General features: G+C 45.0%; 1 protein-coding gene across 1 annotated transcript; it reads right to left on the bottom strand.

Moving 5' to 3' along the window:
- Positions 1 to 1,378: 1,378 nt before the first annotated feature.
- LOC148453623 (ciliary microtubule-associated protein 2-like) lies at positions 1,379 to 24,462 on the bottom strand. The gene is made up of 10 exons (XM_088461912.1): positions 24,410 to 24,462; positions 16,039 to 16,126; positions 15,385 to 15,543; positions 15,185 to 15,307; positions 14,480 to 14,617; positions 14,270 to 14,413; positions 5,127 to 5,294; positions 3,418 to 3,546; positions 2,924 to 3,045; positions 1,379 to 1,669 (listed from the first exon to the last, which is right to left on the bottom strand). Exons 1-10 carry the CDS (start codon positions 24,460 to 24,462, stop codon positions 1,579 to 1,581), a joined length of 1,215 nt encoding a protein of 404 aa, XP_088318038.1. The 3' UTR covers positions 1,379 to 1,578.
- Between the last annotated feature and the right edge of the window lie 312 nt (positions 24,463 to 24,774).

The raw sequence follows: 24,774 nt of genomic DNA, 5'->3' as shown, positions 1-24,774 counted from the left end.
TTGGCAAAAAAGCGGCCCTCCAGCTGTTGTTAAACTACAAATCCCAGCATGCATTGTAACAGTTTTAGTAGGGCATGCTGGCATTTGTAGTTCTACAACAGCTGGGGGGCCGCTTATTGCCCACCCCTACTTTAGAGGGTCTGATTCATTTCCCTCTAACAGTCATAAGTCCTCCTTTTTAATTAATTGTATATCAATTTATGTGGTATGAATATTTGCATTTCCTTACAGTGCATAATTGCAGGCTATACAAAGTTGGATGGAAGCGTAAATACAGCTAATTCAGACAATTCTTTTACCCCAAGTATAGGCTGGTGCACGTGTGAGCTGATGTTGATAAGTAATAAGCTACGCATATGGATAGTGGGCAGGGCAGAGCACAGATGCGTACAGCTCTGCTTCCAGGCGAACATACGCATCCTTTTCCATGCACGTAAAGAGGGAGCATCTGCGGTAGAGTTGCGTTCAACTCTGCATTGACCCTGTAGTTTGTGTAGGAGAACTATCTCCTCTATAGACCATGGGGTACATTTAATAAGTGGTGGGTTTGGTTCTGGTTCTGGTTGCGATTGTGGTGGAAAATGAAGGGAAACAACAGATCTGGTATTCTGCCTTTTACAGATACATTTTTCACATAAAAAACACTCACATTTACAACAATAAAATATAGCCCTGCATAAAATCTTTGTTCTCTCCAACCATAGTAGTGCACATCTTCCTACCAGAGAGCAGGGTTATGTCCTGCACCACTAGGAGATTCCTCAGATTCGTTTCCTTTGTCATCCACATAAGTACAAGTAGTGAGATCTGCTTCTACTGTGCTGTCATTCATTTATACTTCAAGTTGGAGGCACTCATGTATATAAAGTGTGGTTTTAAAATTGGATCCTTCTAGTGTGTTAAAGCATAATACTGTGAGTTCTATTCGCTGAAAAACTTACTATGGCTTTCCTTTGTTTACCTCTTTTTCTTGTTTGTTGGGCTTTTAGTATATTATTATTTAATATATCATTAAAATTTGTATTGCAGTATATAATTAGTGGGTTACTTATGTACACCACCATAGTATAACTTCCTTTCTCATTTCATTGAACATGATCATGTTGTAGTTATTAGCGGTAGCACCCTATGAGTTGAATATAAATCTGTTATAGTGTCAATGGTGAAGTTATTTAATCGGAGGGGGATATCATTGCCAACAATTATTATTGAAAGATAACAGCAGTGACTACTCCCTCATAGGACTCTAATTCATTTACCCATCCATGCTGAATCCCTCAATTACACTGAAGGACAGTGTTATGAATTGAGCTGTTGGAAAACCTGGGAGTGCTTCATAAAATAACAAGAGGTAATAACTATTGAATATCTCCTGGAACATATAAGAAACAGACCACTATATATAACAATTATCCTGATGAAAATGAGTAACGTGTGCAATTAATAGCAATAGACAGATTTTTGCATTAAGATGTTAATGATTAATTCCCACAGTTCCTCTTAACACATAAAACATTAGATTATCCATCATTTCAAGTTCTCAGCCAAAATGATGTCCGGTAAGCCTCATCCTCTCTCTCATGTAGTAGTAGATTGTAGTAGAGGACCATTAGCCGGTGCTACTAATGGCTGAACAGGCAAAGTACTGTGTGATCTCTGGATCCGTTCCCTAGAACAACAAACAGTGGAATTAGAAAATATAATGGCCGTCAGAATGAGAATTCAAGTCCATCTTCTTGTAGGGCACAACTTACATGTTAAGAGGATGTATAAACAATACACTACTGAGGGGGACATTTCTGAGACTGATGCACAGATAACAGAACACAAAAGTTGCTGTAACTCAGCAACCAATCAGTTTTTCTAGTACAGTTTGAATAAATTAAAGGCAGCATCTAGAGCTCTTTAGCCTCAGTGAGCCCACTGGTTGCTAATCACATGTTAGTATATATTATACTAAGGATGTGGTTCCCAAACTGGGTTCTGTGGTACCTGGGGTGCAAATAAATTACTTGGGCCACCATATTTGTAGGCTGGGCCATGTGCTACCTGTTAGCCTTAGAACGTCAGAGTGCAGCCAATTACACAGGCTGCACTACTTGTGTGTGGCTGTGCTGTACAGCCCCATCTGTCTTCTCATTTCTCCTCCCTCCTTCTCTGTGCAGCAAAGTGAGAAGAGGTTAATGAGCACCAAATATTTGCTGCCAATACAACAAGGGTGAATGAGCGCTCTGCACAGATTCCTGTCCTGATGGGAGAATTCATTGTTGTCTCTTCTTCACCAGTCCAGCCCTGACTTTGGTCCACCCACCCAAGTTTGTCACATCCTCTGTGTGCATCTCTGCTCCCTCTCTGTGTCCCTATCTGTCCCTCTCTATCTCCAAAATGTAATATGTACCTGTTTCTCTGTCAATCCTTTGTGGGTATATCTCCCATTGTCCCTCATCCCAGCTATTCCCCCTATGTTTTTTTGGGGGGAGATTCATTTAAGTATGAAGTTCCAACTGTGCACACAGCAGGTTATTACTGATGAAAAGTCTAGCTTACTCTTGCTTGCACCTCTATGGGGTGCAAGAAAAAACGTGTTAGGAATTCCCGTCATAGGACCCACATTGTATTAGTGCACAAGGTTCCAACAGAACCTCGAAGCTAATGGAGGAGTCTATTTACTAAGCTTTAGATGGAGATAAAGTGGACAAAGCTAAAGTACCAATCAACCAGCTCCTAGCTGTCATTTTTCAAACACAGCAGTTAGGAGCTGATTGGAATGCACTTGATCTTAGTAAATAGCTCCCCCCTGGCCTAGGGATGCTGTGAAAAAAATGCTGAGGACCTAAGGGGACCATGTACCAAACAAAGTTTGGGAACCACTGTACTAGGGTATGTTAACCATTGAATGCAAAAGAACCAAATTGTAACTCACTTGAAAGCTTTTTCTTTTTCCCGATCAGAGAAAGAGCGTGCGGTTTTTGAGAGAAATGCGGATCGGTAAGTTTGGCCACTTGTGGGTTTGTTGATATCGTATCGACCAACGCCGACTGGGTTCTGCAATGTGACAAGTACAGTAGATTAACTGAATGTGAGAAACAAGGGGACTGGATAATCCGGAGGTTCTAATACTCTGTCTAAGACATAAGCTTTCAATTTGAAGACAGTACTAATTCAGGGTCCATATTCATAAACGTGGCGAACAGAAGGAAAATGCTAAAAGTATTTGAAACTATTTTTATACTATAAAGCAAAAAAATAAAAAGCTTGCTGTAAATGTGAGTGCGAAATACCCATAGATCTCAGGGAGTTACTGTGTAAGTTTGTGCAGAGCAACCCAAAATCTTAGGAAGAGCTAACTTAGGCCGAGTCAGCACCAGTAATGCAGAAATAAAAAGAACATCTATATTCTATGCACAATAAACTTACATTACTTCCAAAGAGGACTCTGCATGACTTTCTGTCAAATCGCTTAGCAGAGGTCAGGAAGGGAACCGAGGACTGCCTCACAGAAGCGAACACTGATTTTACATCATAGGAACCAGGACCTGGGGAATGCTATCATGAAAAACAATAGATCAAGATGCAGTGACACACAGTATATTAGTATAACACAGGCATAACAGGCCGCACAGACACTTCCTGTAAGAACTCTTGCTGCGCGTACATAAACATTGCAGATGTTATTGCCTAGGTGTCATTAGTATTGATACTGGAAGCTAGTCACTAGGAGGACTGTCACAGATCACCCCACTAACCATGTGCACTTTATTGCTCCCTCTAGGGACTGATTCTGAGCCAGACAAAGTGGCGTACGTGTTTGCGCTCTTCTGTCACAGTCTCACCTGTGACTTTATGCTAATTCTACAATAAGCACTTGGTGTACAGCCGTGCGCAGGAATGTGCAAGGACTGAGACAGCCACTTTGTGCATCTGTAGGTGCTACATTACTGCTTGGTGCGTCACTGCTAGGTGCAGATTCTCCGTCAGAGTGTGGCCTCCAATGCACGCAATTAAGCATCTGATTCCAAAACCCCTCCTGCGACACACCCGCAAAACTCCCATAACACACCCATAAGATGCATCTTCCTGTGTCAGAAGAGCCACCTCCCAGTTACCGTTCAGGAATGCCCAATACATTTCTGATTCCATGCAAAGGTATCATTGGGTCCTGCGACTTTGTACCCACATACTGTGGGACGCTCAAGCTGAAATTTAAACGCATGCAAAGTTGAAAAAACATTGACCAATGCGAGAATATCGGCATTGGAACATACTCATAATAGGGCTCAATGGGTACATTTACTCAAGTGAGTTTTTAGAAGTGGAGATGTTGCCCATAGCAACCAATCGGATTCTAACTATTAGATTCTAGTTAAATGTTAAGTAGAATCTGATTGGTTGCTATGGGCAACATATCCACCTCTAAAAATTCTCACTTTATTAAATATATCCCCTAGTGTCTTCATTTACCTTTATGTAGCATATGTGGTGTAGCACTTGCATGAAAGTACGTGATCACCAGCCAGCATCAGTGGGCTACTATAATTATATATGAGACGCAAGAGTGGGATGGCCAAGTATAAGCTTCCCCAATATATCATTTCTGCACGATTCATGCTGCCCAATAGACACCAGCACAGCAGTTCCAATGCCTTATTTAGCCCCTCAGTTCCTTCCATCTTTAACATACTGTATGTGCAGTCCTTTTAAATAACCAGCTCTGGAAAGCTGTGTTCTATATGTACAGTACATACATTTTGTATTAAGGAATGTATCAAATTCAGGATTCTGTTGGAGACTTGGATGGACCTTAACAGCAACTCAAACATTTGGGATTCATTTAGATCCATGGGATTCAGCCAACTAAACCCAAATTCTGAGCTTACAGGAATGTTAGTGCACAAAACACTTGTTACAGCCAGGAGTCAAAATACTATTTTATCATGCTAAGTCTTAATATGCAATTAAGTAATGGAAACATATTATATGGCCCATCCATAGTTGTGTACATTTGCATAAAGGGTGCATTTGTATACATTCACACCCATCCAAGTTTCCATGGTAATACAGGCTAGATTTTGAAGCAGACATCCTGCAAATGGTTTGTACTGGATAATCAAATCCTGAATACTGACAAGTGGCCGGGGACAGTGGGCAAGCGAGCTGTAGAATATCCTGTCCGTTGGAGTTTTTGGAAAGCGATGAATTGTTCCAAACTTGCCATGTTTCTTTTTTTGATCATTTTCAAGATCTTCAATGAATGACTTTGCATCAAAGTATCCTAGCTCTGTCTGATAACATTCCTAGGGATATAATGAAACAGACATAAATACACACACAGAATAACCACCATATTCTGGCCACTTGTTTTTGCCTTTTTGGGAGAATGTAGGTGGGTTGAGTCTAGCACGTGATGTTCTGAAGCTATATCATGTGCACTGTGAATATATTTCATACACTTCTATTAGCACATTCAGTCATATTTTTAACCTCCATCTGTATTGAATCAGGAATACTAGAAGCAGAATTTAGGGTTGGCCATCGACCATTGATGATTGGCAACCATCGATGGTCTGATGTCGATCATAACTAGTTTTACCGTCAATCGGAGGCCACCAATGGTGAACATCAATGGCAAAATCCAAATGGCTAATGCCGGCTGTGTTCAGCGCATGCGCAGAGTTAAACCATTGATGGCTCAATCATTGATGGTTTCTTACTGATGGTTTGAAACCATTAGCCATGGATAACAGAGCCGTTGTTGGTCGACCCTAGTAGAATTTTGTGCACATGATTGGCGTAGCAGCACTGATAGCAGAAAGGCCGAGTTTTGCATAAAAAAAAAATCCTGTGGATATTCATGTCCCTGATGTCCACTCAAAGCACTAATCTTATAGGTAGGCATGGTATGTAAAACAGTATCTATGCTTATAAAGTAAATGCAAAAAAGATGAGGCAGTTTGTGTCCAGTTCTCCAAAGAACAGGAAACCCAATGTAAGGGCCGATGCAGATTTGAACGTAACTTTGTTTTGCAATTGGCTTCTGAGTGTTTTTGTGCTGTGTATGCTCCATAGCTGAGTCCTATGCAACTCAGTCGCATGACCGCTTCGCAGGCCTATCAACAGAATTGCGTGCTATGCAGAGTAGTGTGTACACAGCGATATGGCTGTTATCAGACTGGTGCATTCATAACAATGGTGTCTATGAAAGCGAGCAAATGCATAGGGACAGTGGGCTGAACAGATGGGACAGCACAGTTGGTATAGTGGTTAGCATTGCAGACTCACAGTTCCAAGATCAGGAGTTCAGTTCCTGACCAAGGCCTTCGGCTCTCCCAGTTTCCTCCCAGACTCCAAAAAACATAGCGTAGATTTACTGACTTCTGATAAAAAAGGACCCTAGTGTGTATGTATGTTCATGGGATACGGACCATAGATTGTAAGAACCATTGGGGCAGTGAAGGACTGAATTGTTCTTTGTAAAGCGTAGCATTATATATTCTAAATGTAAATAAATAAATGCGTACAGCTCTGCAAACAGGTGATCAACCACATTAGTTTCCTGTGCGCACAGTAGCGTATAACTGCATCCAACTTACATTCAACCCCTCATCGGCCCCATAGTGTGAAACTTGTGAGATTATTATATATATAAATAATATAAAATAAGAGATATGGTAAGAACTTACCTTTGATATCTCTATTTCTGCAAGGTCCATAGGGTTCCACAGGGATACCTTGGGTTATAGTCATGGCTTGGCCATCGGGCACCACACAGTTAACTTTGTGCTCCCAGTATGCACTGGGTCCCCCTCCCCCAGGCCAAGGCACCTCAATTCAGTAATAAGCCAAGGCCATAGGAGGAGAGAAAAAGAGAGAAGGAAGTCTGGAATACACAAGAATCACATTCTCACAACAGGGAGACGGAAAATCGGTGACCAGAACCAGACCCATATGAAGCACAGGGCGACAGGGTGGGCTCCTTGTGGAACCCTATGGACCTTGCAGAAATAGTGATAACAAAGGTAAGTTCTTACCATCTCTCTTATTTTCTGCAGCAGGCTCCATAGGGTATCCACAGGGATACCTTGGGAGTTCCCAAAGCAGTATCCTCAACGGTGGGGGCGCTCCTGTGCAGAAAGGAGCTGCCCATGATGGACCCACAGACCTCATAGAATGAGCAGTAACAGAGGGCGGAACAGGAATGCCCTCATGACTGTAAGCCTCAGAAATCGCCATGCGAATCCACCTGGCCAACGCTTGCTTGTTGGCCGGCCAACCCTTCTTATGGAAACCATAGAGGACGAACAAAGTGTCCGACTTCCTAAGGGAACTGGTATGGTAAAACCGTAGAGCTCGTACCACAAGGTCTTGTGAGTTAAAGGCCGGCACTACAATTTCCCCATTAATGTGGAAACTATAGACCACCTTAGGCAGGAACCCAAGGCAAGTCCGAAGCACTGCCCTGCTGCTGTGAAAAACCAGAAAGAGCCCCCAAATCTGACACCCTCCTGGCGGAAGCAATAGCCAGGAGAAACACAGTCTTAGCTGTGAGCCATTTGAGATCCACTGAGCCCAGTAGTTCAAATGGAGGTCAATTCCCAAGGAGCCACAGTAGGCACAAAGGGAGGCTGTATGGGAAGAGCACCCTGCATAAAAGGTGCGAACATCCGAGAGTGGAGCAATCCTCCACTGAAACCACAAAGACAGTGCGGAAACATGTACTTTCAATGAGGCTAGACGAAGACCCTTATCTAATCCTGCCTGGAGAAAAGCCAGAACCCTGGATATCCGAAATACCTGGGAATCGTACCCCCTGGGGCGACACCATTCAAAGAAGGTATGCCATACCCTGTGGTAAATCCTGGCAGAAGCAGGTTTCCGAAGCATGGATGTCTCAAGACCCACGCCGTCAAAGACAGACGACTCAAATCCGTGTAAACACAAGGACCCTGAGACAACAGGTCCGGACGTTGAGGAAACAGCAACAGAGCGTCTATGGAGAGACTCTGAAGATCTGAGTACCAGTGACGTCCGACCACACTGGAGCCACCAGCAGGATCATGCCTCCCTCTTGCTTGAACTTCTTCAATACCCGAGGAAGAAGGGAGAAAGGAAGAAACAGGTACGCAAACTGGAAGGTCCACCGAACCGACAGAGCGTCTACCAGGAGAGCCTCTGCGTCTCTTGTTCTGGACCCGTACACTCTTAGCTTGCATTTGTATCTGGAGGCCATGAGATCTATCTCTGGAAAACCCCATTTGTCCACCAGGAGTTGGAAGACCTCCTGGTGAAGTGACCACTTCCCTGGATGTACATCGTGTCGACTGAGGAAGTCCGCTTCAGAGTTGAGTACTCCTGGAATGAACACTGCCGTATGGAATCTCATGCATGAACACCGCACATTATGCACAGTTAAGCTGCTAACATGACGCTCAGTAGCGAATGCACAATATCCTGCATGCGAACGCTGTTTATTAGCTGCATGCGTGCACATCTGCCCCAAATCAGATAAACCTAACTAGCGTCTTTACATCAAACCCCACATACTCACACATTACATATTCACATACAAGGTTCCAAACGCTTTAAGGTATAAGATTCAAGTATGCACATTTACTATAATTGCTATGAAATAAAGATTATTTTGTAACTAAGGTTTTATATGTGATAAGTAAGCCATGTTTGGTATTGTACTGATGCATACTCTCTCAACAGTATTCCGGTAACATCGATGTAGAGATCGCAACAGGCATTCTCAACTTATGGACCGCAGAGACTTCAAGCAACAAAATGAACATTATATGACCAACCATTAGGATTTGCATGAGGTGGGAAACCAGAGACCACCAGTTGTTAGAGGCTGGACTGTGTATATTTGAACCAACCTGTTAAATGCCTTGTAACATATGCCCTCTCCTTTAGGACCAATGGTATTAGCAACAAACTTCTCTATTGTGTTGTCTATTTCTGGAGGGTATAAATATGTGTGCTCTGACCCTGGGTTTCGAGTCTTCGTGCTGAATGCTGATTGACGAGGGGTTTCTTGCTGATGCCTACATCTGTCCAGAGCGCTGCGTATGTATAACTGTACTTGGGTCTGTATAATTCCTTTGCGCTAAATTTGTACTTATAACTAGCGTGTAACTGACTGTACTTTTGCTTGAATAATATTTTGTGCTTTGGAACCACAGGTTCTAGGTCTGGAGTCTTTATTTACTGTATAACTGCGTACGCAAAATAGCGTCGTCCTTAGAGGTTTATAGGCAGGATATCAGAAGGTATAGGCAGGGGTGTATAGAGGTTCAAAGGCAGAATCCTTAATCCGACCATGTGATCCATCCCATCTGAAGAGGATCAGCCTCTGTAGAGGTCTTGAACGAAACTGGGCATATTCCACCATGTCGAATGTCGACACCATGGGAATCAGTAATCTCAATGCCAAGTGAATGAACACCTGGCGACCCTGGAGACAGGAACGTAACCTGGTATGTAGGGCTGAGATCTTCTCCTCTGTAAAGAAGATTCTCTGCTGCTGAGAGTCCAACAGTGCTCCCAGATGCATCATCCTCTGAGATGGCATCAGTGAGGACTTTTTCCAATCGATCAGCCGTGAGTATGCAACACCGATATTGTCAGTTGCAGATGATTGCGAAGTACCTCCGGAGACCCTGCTAGGAAAAGCAGGTTGTCCATGAAAGGTAACAGGCGAACCCCCTGTAACCGCAGGCGAGCCGCCATGACCGCCATTACCTTGGTGAACACCTGCGGAGCCGCGGAAAGAACAAACGGCAGCGGTTGAAACTGGTAATGGTGATCCAATACAGCAAATCTGAGAAACCTCTGAGGAGCCGTAGCAATGGGGATATGCAGGTAGGCATCCTGAATATTCAGGGACACCATGAAATCCCCAGGTTCCATAGCTAATATAATGGAACGTCGAGTCTCCATACTGAACCGAGGGACCCTCAGAGACTTGTTGAGAGCCTTGAAGTTGAGAATAGGACGGACAGAACCGTTCGGTTTTGGTACCAAAAAGAGATTGGAATAAGAACCCATCCCCCTGAGGGACGGGGGGACTGGAACTATGACCCCGTCTTGGAGCATAGAACTTACCACTTTCTGGATTTCCAGAGCCTTTGTGGAATGAAGGCCTACCTCCGGAGTGTAGGAAACAAAACTGATGGGGAGGCCTTCTGTTGAAGGAGAGGGCGTACCCGTGAGAAACCACTTCTCTGACCCAGGTGTCTGTGATAATCATCCACCAGTGCTGGGCAAACCAAAGAAGTCGGCCTCCCACCCTAGGGGTTCCCCAAGGGGAGGCCCAACTCATGCTGAGAGTTTGCCCTAGGCTTGGTGACAAGGCGTCTAGCACTCCAAGGTCGCTTCTTGGACTAGGGTGTCTTCCTGGTGGCTCCTGATGGCCTGGGAAAAGACTGCACCTTCTGCTTACCTTGAGGACGATCGTCTTTTCAGCCTAAGTAGCAGTCCTAGACGGAGCCTGAGGCGATGGCAGACATGCAGACTTTGCAGCTGCCAATGTACTTACAATTTTATCCAGGTCTGGGCCGAAGAGGACCAGACCATTAAACGGCAAGCCTTCCAGGCCCTTCTTTGAATGCAGACGTGGAATCTAAGAACGTAACCACCACGATCGGCAAGCCGAAACTGCTGCTGCTGAAATCCTGGAAGTAAGCAGGCTAACATCCAACGCTGCTTCGCTAATATAAGTAGCAGAATCACGGATACTACCAGCACCGTCTGCTCCTCAGAAGCATCAGAGGAGAATGACGATTAAAAAGCATCAGCCCATTTTTCCATGGCCCAAGCCACCCAACAGACCGCCATGAGCAGTCTGGCGGATCCCCCGGCCAAAGAGTAAATGGATGTTAAGTAAATCTCTACCTTGCGGTCCGAAACGTCCTTAAATGAGGACATAGACGGCATTGGTAAGATTGCACTCTTAATCAGGCGTGTCACATGGGAATCCACCTGAGGAGGGGTGTCCCACTTAGTGAAGTAATCCTCTGCAAAGGGATAAGAATATGAGTCTCTTTTGGGGCTGAAACATTCTGCCTGGGAATTTCCACGCTTCCTCCATATGGTCCACCAGCTGACCAGAGAGGAAAAACTGACGCCTTACCTTTTAAAGTATGCGTAAGACGATGCAGTCTCAGGGAGACAGTCATCCTCCATAACCCTGCGGAAAGCTTTAATTAGCCCGGATACATAAATCCTGCACTTATACTCAAACGCTTAAGTGGGTCGTTCCGAGTCAGATTCCGGGAGCTCCCCTTCATCTGACATCATCATCGTCATAATGTGGTAACAGTGGCGCTACTAATGGTCTCTCAGCAGGCCGTAGAGCGGGCACCTGCAAAACGTCCGTTAAGTTCTGTACTGTGGCGGACCGAGGGCCTGATTCAGAGACGGATGCTCTGAAAGAGCGCTCGCTCTGATTCAGGGCGTTTTTTTTTTTGTGCGGCCTCCAGGCAACTCGCATAGCTGTGGGTGACCACCCACAGCTATTGCGACCGGCCAGGCCATCGCGACCATCGGGGCTTGTGGTAGGGTCTTGTGGACGCAAGCCTCAGAGAGCTTCCGGCTCTAATAGAGCCGGAAGCTCTCCCACTGACATCACTGGTGATGTCAGTTGGGCCACCCACAAACGGCAGGCGTTCGCTTGGGAACGCCTCAGTTTGTGAAGCCACCCCCCCGCCACGCCTCCAAAATGGTGCGAGCTGTCGATCAAAATTGATAGCCGCCCCGTTTTGGTGCAAGACCCGGAGCAACGGAGCGCTCGTCACTAAGCCGGGTCTCACGCGTGCGCACGTCAGAGCCGGCGCTTGCGAGCGGGTCTGAATCAGGTCCAGAGTGCTCACCCAGGCAGGTTCCTCTTGGGACAGCCTCTGAGGAGGAGGACCCTGTGCCACCATCAACTGCCCCGGTGCCCCAAGTACAGGGGAAGGGACTGCCGCCTGATGCGTGAACCCCAATTGATGGAACGCAGGAGGAGCGGACAATCGCCCTACCAAGGCTTTAACAGCTAGTTTAAGCGCCGCCCAAGGAGGCTCCTGGGACGTGCTGGCCACTACAGGGGTGACAGGCAGGGACAAACAAGTGCTGCATATCCCATCCTGCGGAAACTCTCCCTCCCCCACACATGTTACACCTGGAACAGTGAACCGGGGGTAGCACTATGTGCGGAATCCTCACTACCAGATATGTTAGTATATGACCCCTTACAGTAAGTAAAACACTACCCACTGTGAGGTTTAATATCCACCCTGACAGTAGTGTGCACCAATTAGGGTAGAACAGAGCAGAAAACAGGGACAGTAAAAATGGATGACAGAAGAAAATATACAGCTTTGCTAGCATAAAGTCACATACTGTGCAGAAATAAATGCCTGCACTAACAGCGCTATCATCAACCACTCAGATGCTAAGTCTGAAGTGGGAATAGCGCTACCTGACCAAACATTAAGCTGTAGGAGAGGTAGGATGGTGGGGGACCCAGGCTCCACATTCCTACTCAGCGTTGCTGTGCATCCAAGATGGCCACCGTGCGTTCTGTAGGCGGAGCCGTGGGGAAGGATCCCAAGCACCAGCGCGCCAAGCCTCAGTAGAAAGGCAGCTGGTGCAGTGAGAGAGGGGTCTTTCCCATAGTCTAAAACCGGAAAAGCACCTTCTCTGGCAGGCCATTAACCCTCAGGATGCTGGAGCGCTTCCTTAATGCTCCAGCCCCATATCCCTGGTGGTCTAGTGGTAGCGCAGGATGAGTACCTGGCTCCACTAACTGCACCCCTCAGGTAGCCCCCAGCCCTGAGGACACTGGACTGTGCCACAGTGGGCTCCGTCCGCAGACGCCCCCTGTGCTTACCTTGTTGCTCCCTGTGCACCTGACCACAGTCCTGCTAGCTGGGACCCCCAGAAAAGCCTGCCGAGTTCCCTGGTTCAGTACCGGTGGCTCAGCGCCAGCAGGGGTGTAGGTGGGGGTAGTGGGGGCTTCCGCTGGACTGTCCCCACTAGCCGCACTTGCAGTCTTCTTAACTTCGGGGCTGTTTTTGCCAGCAGCCCCCATGCAGTGACCCGACTATGGCCGGGTACCAACTGAAACTGAGGTGCCTTGGCCTGGGGGCGGGGTTATAGGAGGGGGGCCCAGTGCATGCTGGGAGCACAAAGTTAACTGTGTGGTGCCCGATGGCCAAGCCAGGACTATAACCCAAGGTAACCCTGTGGATACCCTATGGAGCCTGCTGCATAAATATATTTTAAATAAACAATTTAAATGTTGTTTTCTGTATTAGTTCCCTAATCGTAAACAATTATAGACATTCCACCCATAACTGCACCAAGTGGGACAATAATAACACCAATTTGACCTACAATGTTACAAGTTTCTCCAGATAAAGTTGGCCAAATCTGGCAATTTCCACATACAATTTATTCATTTACCACCCCTGCAGTGTCTTTGATCAAGAGGTCATAAAATCTTGTGGGTGGCTGTATTTTATTGTACTGTATTGTATTGTATAGGGTGCAGTTATTCAACCTCACCTCCTGATGGTCAGATCTGCCTTATTCAGAGATGTACGCAAACCCAATGGTGTGAGATCTGTGCATGTGCAGATCTCGTTCTGAGAGATCGCTAGCAGTGCCCCCTAAGCCACAACATGAATGACAAGCTGCGGCAGTTTGGGGACTGGGTGGTCTTGAAAACAGATGTGTCGGCCCCGTTTTTGAGGCACGCCGTGGCCAGTGTCTGCGTCTTGCAACACAGGGTTACTCAGATGGCAGATGTTTCCACAGAGTGAGCCGATGCTGCACCCCTCGGATCTGCAATGCATACAGTAGGCGTCATTTTAAACTAGACGCCACCTGTGGCATAAGCATATTATTGCACAGCCGCTGCATGCAGAGTCGCAGTCTGTGCATTATCACCCATCTCTGATCAGGCCCAGAGTCTTCTGGATTTCCAAGTTGGCCACAGAACAGAGAAGATTGCTTTTTCTTATTTTTTTAAACAAGGGAATATTGTGATCATTACATGATAGCCATAAATCACAAACAATACTTAAAGAGAAGTATACCATTTATATAATAATTGAAAATAAAAAAGTACAGGCATATACTATTGTATACCTCCTGTACCGTTCGTCATATACTGGTTCCCTAATTTCTTATATTCAGTTTTATACATGTACATACTATATGTGGTCAGCATCTTCCATTCAATGACCTCTAATGGAAGCGTTCCACTTTGTAGCATACTTACAGGTGTAGCAAAGTGTCCGTACAGGATGTGCTGTGATCTTGGCCCGGTGAATAGGTCATAAGGTCCTCTTTTACCCACAACGTGCTTCAAGGTTTCATCTATGGAGCATTTTAGGTTGTAGGTTCCTGGTCCCGGCACACATTCCTGAAATATGAGCAGTGCATTAGGAAAGCAATGACACACGGCCCCTCTCATCCCATAATCACTTACATTGCTGCTTGCTGAGCCACATTTAGTCGTTTCGCTGTCCATTATACCCTTGGAGCTGGCAGACTCTGAAGCCCTCTCTTCTATGAGTGTGTGTGGATTCCCTGCTTTGCCGTAAGTTCCAGGTCCTGGGGTACAATTCTGTGTGGAGGACAGAAACAGGAATCATGAACAAAATAGATCACATAGCAAACATTCATCTGCATGTGACATCATTCACACACTGCCAGGAAGGGGGTACAGAACTGATTCAGGTGTCTATTTATTAAGATGAGAAAAGTCCTTTCTCTGGTGTTTTCACCAAAGGGCTTTTCTGTGCTTTTATTACATTATTAACAGATTAGCACCAGTGAAATCAGTTTGTGAGGCTTACCCCCGCCCCTATAAATCTCTATGGAGATGGCAGCTTACTGTAATTTATTCAGATTGCGTTACACTGTACCCGACAACGGGGACATGCAAAAATGGAAATACTTTGCTTCGCCAGCGTCGGGTCAAGCTACCGTGTAAAACAGAGGGGGCGCTGCCAGGGCATGCTTATATTACTGTGACCGTTCGCCGGCAGCACTAGGCTGGGAATTGGTTAATCGGTCCCATAAATGCACAGTGTGTACCTAGAACTAGCCTACAGTTTGGCTGACCCACAATGTGTAGGGGATCATTGTGCATATTCCTAGAACTCCTCTATCACTGTTTAACATGCTCTACCTTTAATTCGTCCTTGAATCGCACATCTTTAGTGTTACACAGTCCTCGCACGCTGGCAGGTTTCTTTTCCATTAGCTCCAGAAATGACTTTATGTTGTATCGACCCGGCCCCATGTTTTGCTTCTAAAGTAATCAAGCATACAAACGTTTCAGAAAATTGATTCATGTTTCCCAGAGTGTAAATTACAGCTTCACCTCACCAGCAAACGGTTCCTCTCCCATGTTTCCTTGTACAGGACATGAGGCATCACAGTCAGCCGTTCTGTTTCTTCTGCTCTTTTCCATCCAGGCGTAGATGCAACTCGCTCCAGAACGAAAGGATTATAGGGATTATAGGTTCCAGGCCCTAAACGTCTTGCCTGGATTAAATCACAGTCTTTTTACAGATACAATTTATGTCCAACATTCACATTCTTACTTAAAAATAAGAAAAAACGTGAAAAATGTTTTCTTTCTCAAGAAAAACATATAGAGAAAACCAGTCTTACCCTATAAAATACAGCCCTGCAATCAACAGAGGCTTAGGTAGATGAGGGACAGAGGGGGTAAGTGGTGTCCTGTGACCTCTAAAAGGACATTATTGTTATTCGGATGTAGCCTTGAACTGTACATCTTTCATAAACTTTCTTGAATCTAAAATCAACTTCATCAACTAGATCTTATTTAATAACATGGTGCAATGAGCATGAACTGTTTCAATCCACAGCAACCAACCAGATATCACTTTACAGGACTCTAGAGACACAAATTAATTTATGTAGTTGCCATTGGCTACTGCATGTTCCCCTCCTAATATTTTATGAAATATGTTCTTTAGAGTTTCTTAGCCAGTGGTGTATCATATATGTACTCACTGTCTCTGAAGTTGCCCTCTTGCAGTAAGGTACTTGTGTGTAGGAACCAGGTTTCTTAAATTCAGGATAAACCGCAGATACATCAAATCTATGGGATAAGATAGAAAATCTAAATGTAACTATTTATGTAAAAAAATGTATTTGTTGTTCACTCATTGGTTCGTGGCTAAAAAGTGTGTAAACATTAAAGAACAGTGGGGCCTGATTCACTACGGATAACTATTGCAATCGCGGCTGCGATTACGCACACAGGTGTGCTGAAACAATATGCTAATGAAAGCTATCGCAATGCCGTCGCACAGCCAACATACAGACGCCCACTACCGCTATGTCACATCCGTAATACCTTGCAGTGCTGTGTATACATCGGGAACATCGAGTAACATCGGCCCCTCACGCACAATTACAGCAGGTATGACCTTACTCAAATTGCTCGTTGCACGCAGTGAGTACTCAAGCTGTGTATGCCGTCGCAGTGGACAATTTATGCACGTCCATGCAACGGCGTTCAAACGGACAGGCACGCCAACGTTTCTCCAGCCACTCCTCCATCACCACCCCCAAACACCCTCCTGTCCTTCAGTCTGTGATGGCTTTGTATCGATCGCAATGCTAACTCACGTACGCGCACTGCAATGCATACGAAGTACGTACCATCGGCCGATTTGCGATCCGTAATGAATCAGGCCCAGTGACCGCAAGCCATGACTGATTCTACATAAGTAACTAATTGCTTCCTGACCATATGATAGAGGTTCCCAAACTCGCCATACAGTCCATGTTTTAAGGATATCCATGCTTGAGCACAGGTGATCTACCGTATATACTCGAGTATAAGCCGAGTTTTTCAGCACAAAAAATGTGCTGAAAAAGTACCCCCTCGGCTTATACCCGAGTCAAGTGTAGCGCTGACCGGACGGAGTTCGGTCAGCGCTACACACTGCCAAACACACAGCCGCCGGAGCCGGTTGCTGCGTGTTTGGTGTAATCAGCAGCGGCTGAGAGTCTGTATAAATCACCGGGACTCTTGGAAATGGTTGCACCAGTTGTTTAGCAGATTAGAACTTAGATGCTGACTAAGTACCGCCGTGTGTAAAGTGGAATCCAGTTCCGACTTATATATTAAAGTAGGGTCATATGTTAATTTTTCATATATATACTGCAGTGTCCAAAAGTTGATTATCTAATTCCTGTTTGTACTGGAGAATATTTTGAATATTCAGGATTGAGGATGTTCATGGACACCATTGTTAATACACCGCTATTTAAGGTAAGCTTCCTTATTTGTCACACTTTTGCACCCTGATGACAAGACCGCCCAGGTCTTGAAACGTTGGCGAATAAAGTCACTTTTCTTCATTTATAAAGACCGTGGAGTGCCGCCTGTAGCTGTTTTCTGACAGACATCGCATTTTTACATACATACACATATATATATATATATATACATATATACATATATACACTGTACAAAAAAAATAGGCAGCACTCGGAGACTGGATAAGACTCGTGAAACCCTCAGCCGAGGGACTTTTAATCAATCATAGGTCGACGTTTCGGGGTCTTGCACCCCTTCCTCAGGACAGCAGAATAACACAATTCAAACAAACAGACATATTTATATCATAACTACTCACCACTAAACAGGCGCCATGCACACCTGAGCTCCGTCCAGCAGCCGCACTTCCGGTCGCGGCAAGTCCGCAAAAACCGGAAGTGACAATTAGATATCAGGTCTAAAAAATTTGAGAGGAGAGGGTATCCGGTGGAAGAATTGATTAAGGCTAGACAAAAAGCATTGTCTGAGTAGGGAAGAGTTATTGAGAATTGATCCTAAGGACAAAAAGCTAAATCAGCTACCATGGGTCCATGAATACGATGTTAAGAGCAAATATACCAACAAAAGAGCTAAGAAGTTATGGCCCATTATTACATCTGATCCAGAGCTAAAGTGTTTGCACAATACTAAACTATTACCTAGCTATACCAGAGGGAGAAATATCAAAGATCTGGTGGTTAAAACTGATGTGACAAATTTTTTAAAACCTATGCCTAAGCCCAATTTCTTGACACGTAAAGATGGATGTTTTAAGTGCCTAGGGTGCACGACGTGTTCATATCTTGAGACCGGGGATACCATACTCCATCCATACTCGGGGAAAAGATATAAAATTAAGTGGCCTTTGACATGTACCTCTAGATTCATCATCTATGTTATTATATGCCCATGTGGCCTATATTACATAGGCAAAACTGAATGCCAATTTAAAATCAGAATGGCTCAACATAGATCGGCAATTAGAACATCTATCTCCACTAATGGTAGTGAACAACCGGTAGCACGCCACTTTGCGCATAACAAACACAGTATAGCGACCCTCAGATATAAGATTATTGACCATGTACCCTTGTCACTAAGGGATGGTGATAGAGGAAGGAAACTCCTGCAATTGGAGACACAGTGGATCTGTAGATTGGATACTCTTTTTCCTCGAGGGTTAAATGACTCTTTGGGTCTTATTAATTTCTTATAAATTTGTGTAATTTTGGATGGCTTTATATGCCAATGTTGTGGATCTTCTATGACATGAATATGTTCATTAAGGATTGTATATGCATTTAAATTTGGTAGTAGTGGTGTTTTTTTGCCCACTAGATGGCTCCATTTCTCCATTATGTAGTATTGATTTTTTACTTGTCATATTGATGACAATAAGAGGCAATGTCATTAGTGGCAAAATGTTTTTTATAGTGTTACTAATGCATTTTTTATCTTTAGTTATATGTCCACGTTAGAATATGTGTATTTTATTTGAGTATTTATATGTATGTGTATTCACTTTACACTTTTTGTAAGTATCACTTTTTATACACAACAAAGTTTGTATAATCCTTTCTGTGCATGATATTTGTACGCAGATCTTATGTTTTTTTACACAGTGTACATGTGCTGAGATATATACACTTTATGGATCTATTGCATTATGATAATGACTAAGTTTGTTCACGATCGCACTGTGTATGTTATTGCAGGTTGCCATGGCGCTGGGTCCCGCCCGGGTGACGTCACTTCCGGTTTTTGCGGACTTGCCGCGACCGGAAGTGCGGCTGCTGGACGGAGCTCAGGTGTGCATGGCGCCTGTTTAGTGGTGAGTAGTTATGATATAAATATGTCTGTTTGTTTGTATTGTGTTATTCTGCTGTCCTGAGGAAGGGGTGCAAGACTCCGAAAGGTCGACCTATGATTGATTAAAAGTCCCTCGGCTGAGGGTTTCACGAGTCTTATCCAGTCTCCGAGTGCTGCCTATTTTTTTGTACAGTGTGTATTGGGGGTGCTGTCCTCCTAATAAGGAAGGCACCGGAGCAAGGTGTGGGCTGTTTGTCCAAGTTACACTGCGTGAAGGAGTGCCGGAGTTGTTGCTTATATATATCTATACACACACACACACACACACGTATAATACGAGGGCAAATAGCACCCTGCCCTCCAGGAGGGCAAAAAGCGCCCTGCCCTCACAGCCTGCGGGTGCCGTCTTCACCCGCGGGACGCAGTGTCCCGCAGGGGGAGAAATGTGCGGTGACCCAGTCACCGCCGGAGAATAGACGCCGGGTAGCATCTATTCTCCCTCTCTGCAGCGCTTGGGGGCTGCCCGGCGTGTCCGTAAGTGCCGGGCACGCCCCCAAGTATGACGAAAAGGGGACGCGTCTTATACACACACACCCTTTTTGGGCGCGCGCACAACGTTGCCCTCTCTAGCTCCGGCACCCTGCCTGCCGCCGGAGCTAGAGTGAACACTAGGACACTAATATATATATATATATATATACACCCACACAGGACACTATAGAATTATATATATTTCTGCTGGTGCATACCTGGTGCTGCAGTACTGTACAATAATATTGGGCAGTTTGCTGCTGGGCGCTGGCAGCCTGGCTCAGTGCTGCATTACATCTGCTGCCTGGTCTGAAGTCTGAGGCTGACGGCGCAGGGGCTAGAGACAGAGCAAAGGCTCCGTCAGCCATTTTTTTTTTTTAACTCCATCAAGCATCCAGCTGCCTGATCGCATGGAGGGGGATCAGATATTGAAGGGCGGGCTGAGTGTGAACTGACCTGGCGTCCCGGCAGCCCAATCCACCCCCATCCACCCCCGGAATCAGTCCAGGAGGGGCGCATACATAGCACCAGGACTCAGGGAACATTGAAGACTGGAGGCGGAGCAGCAGACTGGGCCGGCCAATGACATCGCCGGCACAGGACCCAGGCAGCTGCCGCAGCCTCTAGCATTGTGAGCCATATTCAAGTAGAGGTGTAGTTTTCACCTGTCCGACTGTTCGCTTCATTCGCCTGTTTCAGAGGCGAATTTATTCCATGCTCGTCCCCGCTTTTCGCCTAATTCAATTGCAAGACAGGCAAAAACGGAAATAGGCGACTGCGGAACAGGCGAAAAATACTGAAAGAATTGGGGAAATGAGTCTGTACCCCAGAAAAAGATATATTAACCTAGGGAATCAATATAAATGTGTACTAATAGCCCTAATAAGACTATTTTGGGTATTTAAGTTGTGTAAATTGCTTGCTATTAGCGTCTTTGTAAAAGTGGTGAAGAATGGCATAAAGCTGTATTTTTTGGTGAAATTAAGTAAACCAGTCAAATTTGGGGTGCTTGAAAAGGGTGCTAGCATGTTTTTATGTCTCTAAAGTGAACTTTTAAAAAACGTGAAAAATCCACCTGCTGCATGCACCTGCAATCCCAAAAACCCCTGACCCATACTTGGGGACCCCCAAGAAGTCTATTTCGATACTTTTAATGTTTATCCCCCCACTTTTTAAATTCTCACCCCAAAAATGACATGTCTTTTTTGGGGTGTTCTTAGGTTTTTGTTTCTGTTTTTTTTGCAGATTTGTCCTTTGGTGGGCTGTCCCAAGGGGTCAGAGTTTTTTCACCACGTTTACACCCCAAAATAAAGATTTTGCATTTCTTTTCACCAGCTATTGATTGGAGAATCATTTTTGGAGAATTGTTTCCACTTAGGCGAAATTGTCCTGGAATTGAATTTGTCGAATTTTTTTTTAGGCAAATTTTTCACAAAAAAACAGGTGAATATGGCTTTTCGCCTCTAATTGAATTCCCCTCTATGTGTGTCTGTTTAGTTTGTCTTCTCCGCGGTTGGGTGGGAGGGAGCGGGTGTAATGGGCGCCGCCACTGGGATTCACCGGGTCTCAGCCTGCAATAGTGGCTTCTAAGAGAGGGAAGGCAATGCCCTCTCTCCAAGACAGCCTCAGCGGGCCGCCCATCAGGTCCCGACGCTCTTAGGCAGCTGCCTAAAGCTGCCTAATGGAAGCGCCGGCCCTGGAAGTGTCAGCTTATAAAACCTGCCACTACGTAAATAAAGCCCCTATAGTGCGAAGTTAGAGTTCAGCTGGAGACTATGGTGTATCCCTTCATGAGTGTTGGTGCAGTATTATATACATCAATTACCAGACCATATTTCAGTTTTTCGGTTATTCCAAAAAAATATATTTTTTAAAATGCTTTTTGTGCCCTGTTGTATGACACCTGACAGGAAGATCTCAACAGAAGGACAGCACTAGAGCATTTCATGGTAAAAAAATATTTTTCTAAGTTGGTTTAATTTCACTTTATTTTTCTATAAACATTTAGTTCTAATTTTAAGTTGCATAACATATCTGCAACTGCACGTTTAAATGTATTAACATGGGTGGGAGCTTTCATACTGCTAATCCTGCCACTAGCTAAAATACACTATAGGATTTGACGGCAGATAGGAACCACTTGGCCCATCTAGTCTGCCCATTTTATTTTGGTAAAAGAACCGTATATGATGCTTTAGAAACATAGACTCTAGGGAAATAGTGCACATTTATCAACAACATAAAAAATTATATTTCCATTTAAAATTCGATTCGCTGTTTACCAAACATGAAACTGGCATTTCACCTAAAAATTTTCAAAGTGTCTTTTCAAGGTCATCAAGGCAAATTTACATCATTATTGGTAGAGTTCAGTATAAATGGACTTTGTCATTGTGTAATGTCAAAATGCCAAACTATTGGAACAGTGTGGAGGGTCAAAGAGCCTGATTCATTACGAATTGCACAGCGAAAATATGCAATCTCAGTGCCATCGCAGCCTAAAATAAGGATGACCACTTCTCCTTACTCACATCCATAATACTTTGCAAATCTGCATAATCATCGGTAGCAACGAGTACCATCAGACCCTCACGCACACTTGCACAAGGTCAGAATTTGCTAACCTCATCGCACGCAGTGAGATCCCAAGCTGCATATGCCATCGAAGTGGCATTTATGCATGCCACTGTAATGGCGTTCAAATGCACTGGCATGTCTGAGTTTTGCCGACCACCCCCCCAATCACCACTCCCAAACACTCACTCTGTTATAGGCATGTGTAGTCACTGCGATCGCAGTCCGATCGCAGTGACATTTGCGCACTGCAATGCAAACGCAACAATCGGCCGTCTTCGTGCATAATCGCAGTTGCGATCAGTAACGAATCAGGCCCAAAGTGCAAATAGGGGTGTGTTTACTTAATACAGAGTATTATCCTTTATTTCTTGCGCTGCTTATACATGAATGACTTACACCAATATTGTACCGTGTAAACCTTTTTTTTATCAGGAGACATCTGGGCATTATAGAACAGTTCTCTACTTGAAAGCAACTTCTATTACTATAATTGATGCTGCTATTATTCTGGTGCCATTTCAATTATAATCTATGTGATTCCCACTGTTGTCACATTCTCATTATTGCATATATTTTGCCACATTTTGGACTCAATTACTAAACATTATTTGTCCATATTATCTATTGTAGGCATTATTATTCTTTATAAATGATTGTCTATCTCCCCTTTAAAATACCTTGGGCTCATTTCAGCCATCTACTTAACGCAGGGGTGTATCTAGGGGTCCGAGCACCCCTGGCAAAGTAAAGGACCTGCGCCCCCCCTCCCGCTCCCCTCCTTTTTATAGGAATAATTATACTTTCTAATTATAACTTAAATATTTGCAAATAAAAACAAAATTAATCAGTTTTAAAAGAACTAAAAAACTCTTTATGAAGCTATCTGGGGCTGCTATGAATAACAGGCACACAGGAAATTAACTACTGCACAAACTTCTTACCCCGTTACCCTCCTGCTCATCCCCCTTACTACACTATGGGTGGTATTCAATTGTTATAGTGCTCCCAATCTCCCGTCTAAAGTGACAGGAGATCGCAGGGCGCTTTTCAATTGTTGCAGTTTTTCGCGCTGATCGCGCCCAAAGTGTTCAGGTTTAGCCGTGTAAAGCAGCTTCCCCCGACCAAAGTGCTGGGCGCGACCGCGAAAAGTGATGTTTGGGTGCCCAAACAGGTCACTTTTCGCACATTTCAGCTCGCAACCCGCTGGGGCTGCGAGGGGCGTAACAATTGAATACCGCCCTATAAGGACAAAGCTATCATTGGCTACCCACTCCACTTACTTGGGTTGCAGATTGCTGGCAGGTCTCTGGTGGGCTGGAAGACTGCTGGGCCCTGTCACTGGTAAGCGGGCTGCTGGGCTCCCTGGCTGGTGCTGGCTGCTGGGCTCCCTGGCTGGCAGGTTGCTTGTCTAACCAGATGCAGCATGCAGACTCAGCATAGGGAAGTAGAATCCATGTGCAGGTGGAACGCATAATTCCTTTCTACTTCCCTTCCTGTGTACACACAGCACAAGTCCACTCACCACTATACAGGCAATCATTTGTCCAGTAGCCTGTCATTTAAAGTTTGTCCCACCCCCACCATTGGACCTTATCCAATCAGCGTGGGGTGTAGTGGACGGGTGACAGAGAGGACAGAGACAGAGACAACTTCAAGTACTGTATGTAATTTATGTGTTTAACACTTTGCTGCCAGCCAATTTTATGCGTTGGGGAGGAGGATTTGTGCTATAGAAGCTGCTGCCTGTGACTAAGAGCAGACGCTGCCTCTTGCCTGTCTGCTCTAAATCAGTGATCCCCGCAGCAGCAGTACACACACGATACACAGAGCAGTCAGGGAGGAGGGAGGACGGGCTTAGGCTGCTCAGCTCCAGGACAGCGTGTCCTGTCATGCTGCAGCTACATTGTTTCACATACATGATAGAAGAACTAACCAGCCAGCTGCTGTGTGTGTGTGATAGCGCTGGATGTAGATACGCCCCTGACTTAACGATACATTAAAGAAAGTTAGGCTGTAACATTATAGACCTTCTCATACACCAAGGTGTGCTGTTATGTCTCTGTTTGCTTTAGTTTCCCACTGTCCCAAAAGCATTATATTCCCGCAGCCTGTGCGTCCTGGGCTGGACATTTGTACCTGGCCTCCTGGCTGCCGAAGGGAGCTCCACTAAACTTCTTCTTCTCCGCCATACCTGCGCCTGGTCACCATAACAACGGAGACGCCTGTCTCCTTCCCTGCTACTACCGCATCACGTGATGACACTCACTAGCCAATCAGAGCACTGGCACAGTGGTGTGACGTCAGATGCCATGCAGCGTCCTGTGTGTGTTAGCGCCTGTCTCCTCATAACCTGCAGATGATGTCTCCTCCTGCCCTGGCTAGTGGCTACCTGTCAGTGCATTTTACTGTGATTGCTCTACAGAGAATATGAACTGCTTTATGTACCTTCCCACAAATACTGAGCCGGCCCTAGGCATACTAAGCAAATGCCTAGGGCGACT

The sequence above is a fragment of the Taudactylus pleione genome, unplaced genomic scaffold (genome assembly GCF_031769625.1).
Source record: "Taudactylus pleione unplaced genomic scaffold, aTauple2 ptg001123l, whole genome shotgun sequence".
Classification (NCBI taxonomy): Eukaryota; Metazoa; Chordata; class Amphibia; order Anura; family Myobatrachidae; genus Taudactylus; species Taudactylus pleione.
The sequence above is the reverse complement of the archived record's forward strand: the minus strand, read 5'-3'. Positions and strand labels throughout refer to the sequence as shown.

Excerpts from the sequence above, each read along its gene's own strand:
- LOC148453623 (XM_088461912.1), bottom strand. The coding sequence starts at position 24,462 with ATGGCGGAGAAGAAGAAGTTTAGTGGAGCTCCCTTCGGCAGCCAGGAG. Across the intron at positions 14,618-15,184 it reads GATTCAAGGACGAATTAAAG|AATTGTACCCCAGGACCTGG; the intron begins GTAGAGCATGTT and ends TCCTCCACACAG. Across the intron at positions 3,547-5,126 it reads CCCACTGTCCCCGGCCACTT|CATTCCCCAGGTCCTGGTTC; the intron begins GTCAGTATTCAG and ends TTTTCATGATAG.